This window comes from Vombatus ursinus, unplaced genomic scaffold (assembly GCF_900497805.2).
Source record: "Vombatus ursinus unplaced genomic scaffold, bare-nosed wombat genome assembly UNPS02014874.1, whole genome shotgun sequence".
Taxonomy (NCBI): domain Eukaryota; kingdom Metazoa; phylum Chordata; class Mammalia; order Diprotodontia; family Vombatidae; genus Vombatus; species Vombatus ursinus.
Genome location: NW_020954652.1, coordinates 13,897,813 through 13,905,496, shown reverse-complemented (window position 1 = coordinate 13,905,496; position 7,684 = coordinate 13,897,813). Strand labels below are relative to the sequence as shown.

General features: G+C 37.4%; 1 protein-coding gene across 1 annotated transcript in view; it reads left to right on the top strand.

Annotated features, from left to right (window-relative positions):
• ACSS3 (acyl-CoA synthetase short chain family member 3) overlaps window positions 1–7,684 on the top strand; it is a 232,852-nt gene that overhangs the window by 203,963 nt on the left and 21,205 nt on the right. The window contains exon 11 of the mRNA XM_027842539.1: window positions 552–615. Coding sequence (XP_027698340.1) covers window positions 552–615 — 64 coding nt within the window. The remainder of the gene's footprint in view (window positions 1–551; window positions 616–7,684) is intronic.

Genomic DNA, 7,684 nt, shown 5'->3' with positions numbered 1-7,684 from the left:
TGATGATGATGATGATGATGATGATGATGATGATGATGATGATGATGTTGATGTTGATGTTGTAATTGCCTTTGAGTCTCGGTGAATCTAGCATTCTTCTTTTTTTTCAGATTCAGCTTATCTTTAAAGGGATATAAAATATTTACAATGGCATTAACAGCAAGTGCCAACCATCACACCTTATTTTAGGGAGTCTGGCAGAAAAATAGTGGTCCTCCATAGGCTCTGCATCTGTGTTCTGTTTTGGTTTTTATTTTTTTTTTTAAAATCAGGAGTGCATTGGTTTTCAGCCTATTACTACTGTATATTTCTATTCTTAGAGGAAATATCTCTTATGAGGAAATGTCTGTCTTAGAGAAAATGTCTCTTAGAAATTAAAACATATTCTATAGAACTTTTTTGTTATTTGATTCAGGAGAATTATGAAGGTATGCTCTAGTTCTGTTTTTAGTTATTTTTCTGGAAATTTTCAATAGTCATTTAACTTGAATGGCAGTATGTCACTTTTATGCAAAATTTATTTGTTTTTTTTTTTTAATTTGACTTTACAGTTATGATTTTGGATGACAGTATGCAAAAACTGAAGGCCCGCACCTTGGGAAATATTGTGGTGAAGTAAGCAACATTTCCTGAGCCAACTCATAAGACACCAGTCAGTGCCTTCAAGAAGATCATATAGAAGCATGCAAAATGAGACAGTGTGGGGTGACCATTCTAATGATGATACTGATGATGGTGGTGGTCAAGTTACAGTTCAGGACATAGCTCCTTCTTTCTTATTTGAATTCGGGGGGTGGGGGGATTTTGTGGTTCTCAAATAAGGTAGATTCCTTTTGACCAAAGAGTTATAGATCATATCATGCATTCTAATGAATGATCTGCAGTCTCATTATTGCAGGCCTTCTACCAGGACAGATCACAGTCCTTCCACAGTTTCTCATCTATTATGAGTCTTTTCTGTATGTGACATCTTAGAATACAAATTGATTTATTCCTTTTGAATTAAGTATATTTATTTAGTCTTTTCTTGGACAGTGTTTAGAATAAAGAGCTGCGCTTCAAGTCAGTAAGACCTGTGTTTAAGCCCTGCCTCTGGTGTCCACTAGCCACATGACCCTGGAAACATCCTTTAAACACTCAGCATTGCCACACAACCCTAAGACTATAATTTGCAGATGAATTGCTGACTTGCATTAGTTGAAAGGGTTCCTGAGCTTAGGAGCTCTTCATACCCTTGAAATGATAGGTCTGGATGAATTAAAAGAAAAAAAGAAGTATTGTATTTGCCCTGGCAGTGGAAACTAAGATGTATGAATCATGACCTCAGGGGCCATGTGACTTGTCAAGGATCAATAACTTATATTTATGACTTTGGTTTCTTTTAGTCATGTGGCTTTGGTGCATCCCATGGCTGATTATACTCATCTCTCCCTTTATAGCTAATGTTCTTACCTCTTTAACTAGACCATGAATGACAGGTATAGAACTGAGAGGGGGTCTTGGAGGCTTACTACTGTAACCCCTTTATGTCGACAAATGAGACCTCCAGGTCTAGAGGGTGGCTTTGACATGGTCACACAGGTGGTAATTGGTAGAGCCAGTCATGGCTAATGAACCCAAGTCTTCTGACTCCAAATCCAGCACTTGGGGGAGAAACAACTTCTTCTCCAGACTAACCTATCCTAGATAAAGATCTTGGGAGAAGCGTGCTCCTACAATGTTAGAAATGGAAGGAAACCAAGACTGAGAGGTATGAAATGACTTGAGATGGTTAATCTTGAACAGTAGAATTTTCCCCCCTCTTTTCATTTTAATGAAAAGCAAAAAAGGAAATATAAATATTCATCTCTTTTAAAGCATCTATTAACTCATCTAGAGCAATTTCTAATAGAAAGCAATTTGATCTGAAAGCAGAATTAAAAAAAAATCTGTTACTTTCCTTTTAGGGATGATGCAAGAATTCTTTTTCTTATGTATTGACTATGTACAGAACTGTTTCTTCCTCCTTCTCTTCTTCTTCTTCTTCATCGTCGTCTACGTTGGTGATAATGATACTGATGATAAAAACTAATATTTATATAGTGTTTTAAGGTTTAAGTTCTTCACATATTATCTCATTTACTTCTTCCAACAATCCTGTAAAGTAGGTGCTATATTTACTTCCCTTTTACAGGAGAGAAAACTGGGGCTGAGAGAGATTAAGTGAATTGCACAGGGTTACACAGATAGTTAGTCACCTAGCATTTGTTAAGTGCTTGCCATGTTGCAGGCACTGTGTTATAAGCACTGATTTGTGTCTGAGACATGATTTAAATTCAGATCTTCCTGACCTCAAGCCAAAGCCCCTATCTGTACTACCACCCAGCTGCCTATTATAGTTTTTGCATCAGTTCATATTTTTGTAATTGAGAAACCATAATCATTTATGTGGTGCTGTGTGCAACTTAATCTTAATTTTTTCTAGGAAGCAAAGAGAATGTAGAAGAGACCAACAGAAACAAAGATCTGCCATAAATGGAAGGGGCAAGAGAAGTCTTGGGCAGCTAGGTGGCACAGTGGATAGAGTGCTGGGCCTTGAGTCAATAAAGACATGAGTTCAAATCCAGCCTCAGGCACTTACTAGCTATGCGACCCTGAGCAAGTCACTTAACCCTGTTTGCCTCAGTTTCCCTGTCTGTAAGATGGTCTGGAGAAGAAAATGGCAAACCACTCCAGTATTTTTGTCAAGAAAATCCCAAATGAGGGGCCACTAGGTGGTTCAATGGAGCACCAGCCCTGAAGTCAGGAGGACCTGACCTCAGACCAAACACTTGACACTTAATTAGCTGTGTGACCCTGGGCAAGTCACTTAACCCCAATTGCCTTAAGAAAAAAAAGAAAGAAAGAAAGAAAAGAAAATCCCAAATAGAGTCAAAGAAAAAAAAAGAAAAGAAAATCCCAAATAGAGTCAAAGAATTGGACATGACTGAAACAACAGCTGAAAAACAATTCAGGCTTGTGAGAAGGGGGGGAGGGAGGGATAAGATAAGATAAAATATAATGTATTTTGTATAATATGTGATATATATATATGTGTGTGTGTGTGTGTGTATGTATGTATATAGTATGAGACTGTTTAATTTTTTTTCATTGTAGCCCAGTACAATAGCACAATACCTTGTAAACAGTTACCATTTAATAAATACCTGCTATATGATTGAAATGACTTATATTCATATTCCTTCAAATTGGTGGTTTTCTGATACTTGGAATCATGGCTGTTTAAACTGAGCCGAGGAGCATAAGTTTAGAGAAAGAAGTGACTTGAGAAATACCTGAGAAATTATGGAGTCCAACCCCTTCATTTTATAGGTGAGAGAAACTCTTTCTGGGCCTGAGCCTGGAGGTGTCAAATGACTTGTCCAAGGTTTCCCATATAGTCAGATCTGAAATGCAAGTCTTCTGATTCCAAATCTGATGCTCTTTTTACTGTATTGCAAGTTAGTAAGAATGGGGGTAGGGGTAGGACTGTACCTGTGATTTTTCTGTATACGGGGAAACTATTTACCAATGCAGGTGGGTTTCTTCTCTGTAAAGTCTGAGATAATTGACACCTCTCTCTCTCTCTGTTTCTTTCTCTCTGTCTCTTTCCCTCTCTTCTCCTCTAATGAAGCAGAACTCAGATCTTCCTCAGGTTATAAGATGCAAAAATGCAACTATGCAAAAGAAGCATGGTAAAATACAGAATCTCATTGGTTGACATGATGCATAAGCTATAATAAGCAAAAATGATGTGTCAGCAGGGTCACGAGTTGGGTGGAGCAAAGGATATCTCCCCTGACTAGGTGGTCACAAGATGGATGGGCTCTTCCTTAGGTTAGGCAGGAGGAGATGGTGCAAGCTATACATATACTCCAAGAACATATTGGGGAGGGGGTACTTTCCTTACCATGCTACCACCTACACTTGGTTTGGTCATGGAATTGGAGCAAAACAGCATGGAGATATCTGTGTCAGCATTCTTGTGATTGTGCAAGTAAGTTCTAGCTGGTAACCAAGTAATGAACATTACATTAATGTTTGAGGCCTATTATATCGGGACCTTCTATTAGAATCTATATTCCTATGTGATTTATAGAAAATATGGATTAATACATTACTTATTCTTATACCTATTATTAGGTGATTGACTAGATATGTATTACTAGATGAATATGTTACTATATATGATTACTAACAATCATTGCCCCTTATAAAATCATAATGAACTGGCTAATACTTATTAGAGTTTGAGTAAAGGTATTCAATGAATATTTTCTCTCAATCTGTCCATTTCCCTAGGGTTGCTTACCCAAGCTAGGAAGCCAGAGGCAGGACTATAGCATAGCATAACTGCCTGAAAAGAGAAAATGAGAACTGTGCAATAAAATCTAACTCCAACTTTTTGCTCTTTCATATAATTCTCCCACCTCTTGATATCCCACTTTCTCCATGAAGAGTTTCCTAATTAGTTATCATGCGATCATAGATTTAGAACAGGAAGAGACCTTAGTGGTCTCCCTGTCTGGCCCCATCATTTTACAAATGATGAAACTGGAAGCAATGTTTCCTACTGATCATTCTTGGCCCAAACCTAAAGCTCCCATGATTCGGCCCTCATTTATCACTCCCCCAAATACCCACCAGCTGCATTGCTTGACCCTAATGCAAAGAGATTCTGTACTTAATGTATCTATATGTCCTACACACCTTGGAGCCCCAGCTGTCATTTGTCTTAGAAGCAGGGATTATGTCCATTCAGTTTGCTTTTGAGTGTACAGAGCAGATGGATGCCTCAAAATTTTTTCCTTACTTCTTCCTTCTCTCCCTTCCTTCTTTCCTTCCTTCCTTGGAGAGAGAGGAGGAGAAAACAATAGGACTTTGTTTAATTCGTGTTTGTAAAGAAAAAGTCTGTGGACTTCAGTCAACTGTTAATTATTTTTATGAATGGAACAGCAATACATGTTCCTAGAACTGGACCATTCTCTCCGGTCATTTGAGCAGGATCCCAGGGTCACTTGGCAGCTGTGAGTTCTGCCTCAGGGGTTGACTTCAAAGCAGGTGAGTGGATTATCTGTGGTGTTGAATTATTCATGCCAGGGTTCCTTGTTTTATAGAAGATACCCTGAACTGATAACTTGTGAAATGCTTTGCAAAGCTCAAAGTGGTATATAAATGCTAGCTATCATCATCATTATTATTAATATTATGATGTTTAGTGTGTTTTGAAAAAAAGCAACATTTTCTAAATCTCTGTTTTTCTGAATCATATTTTCTGGGCCATATATATACATATATACACACACACTTATATATACACATACATATACTTACACACATATATACATTTACATACTTACACACACACAGACACACACACATATGTGTGTGTGTGTGTGTGTGTATATATATATATATATATATATACACACACATATATATATTAGGAGAAACAAACTGTTTTGGCATGTTAAAAAAAATGGGCTATACCAGCATTAAAATTTAGGTCCATAGATTGGAAACAATTGTCTTTCTTTTTTTTTTTTTCCTTTTCCATATCAGGTGATTTAGTATAGTTGATGTTTTTGCCCTCGTTTTTTAACTGTATCATCCATTATGATTGGCTATGTAATTAGCAACCGAGAAATAACCATGGAAACCACCTTTCCCTTGTGGGTTCCTTCTAATCCAAAATTGCAACAGTCTTTCAACCCTTTGCAGGTTACAATGATTCATTTCAGCATGCTAAATAGACTGACTGCAAGGCTTGGGAAATAGCGTTTTTAAAAATCATATATTGAGTTGATCTACTTGAAAGGTATTTTGCATTTGTCACTGTGGCTTTGTGACTGGGTATTTCTTGCAAGGGGAAAAAAATCTTTGTTTTTAGGAACAGGGGATTCTGAATGTGATCCATTTAGCAACTTGCAACATGGGAGAGAAATGTTATTGAATCCTCATCTTATATAACATACAGTATTTAATTAACGTTGAGTCTACAGTTTCTTTTACAGAATTCTTCTCATCTTGTAGGCTTTACTTTCTGCTAAGATAGAAAATCTTAGTGACTCCTTGCTTAAAATCCTTTTCATCTTTAGCACCTACTCAGAGCAGTTAATTTTATAGGGGAAAAAAGTCTTATTATTCAAATTGCAAAGAGGACAGGATGATCAGGACTTTTATGAGGTGCTCCCATAGTCATGTCAAGGGTTCAGGATAAAGGAACACGATTCTGAGTCACTAGTTCACAGATAACACAGAGGTAGGCAGAGAATAAAAGAAAAACCCACTTAGTATGGCTAGAGAACACATTTGGTAATCACTGTTATTAGGCACAAAGATAAAACTCTGTTTACAACCAGTTCAGTAAAAAATGGTCAGTTGGTACTAAGCCAAATTCCTTCTGATTCTGTGGCCAATTCTCAGATTTTGTTGGCACCTGTTCCTCTGCTGTTTAAAGGAGCAGTTGATTCCCTGATGGTCGCTATGCACTATTGTTTTTATATTTACTGGTACACAGTGCTGGATGAATTGAATAAAGGCTAATGATGTGAGAAGTTCAGTCTTTAAAATTGAAAAAAAAAGTATAATCATGTTTGAAGCAGTATCATTCTAAACCAAAATTGTCACTTTCTCTTGGCAAGAAGACCGAGTCTGTGGTGTTTTTGTGAAAGACTTTTCTTCACCAGTTAATTTCTTGAGTTTTTATTAGGTATATGGCATTATATTCACTACAACCTCTCTAGAACTTTACAAACCAGAAGACTTTAAAGATGGTGGGATTCATACTTTCCCATGGCTCATGTTTTTATATACCCATGATATCCTCAAAATGGCTTCTCCTTCTACTGCCAAAGATTGTGATCTATCCATTCACATCTTCTCTATCATCCTTGTCCATATGTTTCTATAAATCATCCAAAGTGGATTTGCCCAACATACTCAAGTCTAGACCCCTGATTATTTTAATATTTTGTGGATACCAGAAAACTAGGGCTGGGGACTTGGTCTGATTCAGGCCAGTCCCTTATTAGTTTTAGTTCAATATTGGAATGTAATAAGGCACTAAAAGATTAGACAGCAATTAACAAAAGGAGGTTTAATTAGCCATCACATAGAAATGATATTCAATAAGGATTCTCAAATACTTAGTTGGGTTAGCCATGACCACTTTATCTACAGGAAATACATCTGGTCAGCAGGGCAATGTGTGGTGACTCACACGGAGTTTAATACCTGCCATGTCTGAAGGACCTAAATCCATGTGGGTGGGCCTTTTTATGCTCTTGCTTGACATGGAAGCCTCATCAGATGGCCAGAAACTGCCAGGAAGCTACCGCAAGGGAGGTACAACTTGAGCCTAGGCTCACTGGACCAATCAAGTACCAGAAACAGCTTTGTCACCTTTTAGAGGGAGGAAAACTAGCCCAACCCATGTTGAGGGGAACTCTGGTAAATATTGGTCTTATCACATGTACAGACCTTGAGTGTTCATCCTGTTATCCCTCATTCTCAGATAAACTACTAGATCATCTCCTTGTCAGATTATAATGGTCTTGTTGATATCTTCAAAACACTCCTTGAATTCAAGTAATTGTGGGAAATGTGTGGCAGAGTCCACATTTTCACCTTTCATGTTCAGTTACTTTAAATTTGATTCTTCTTA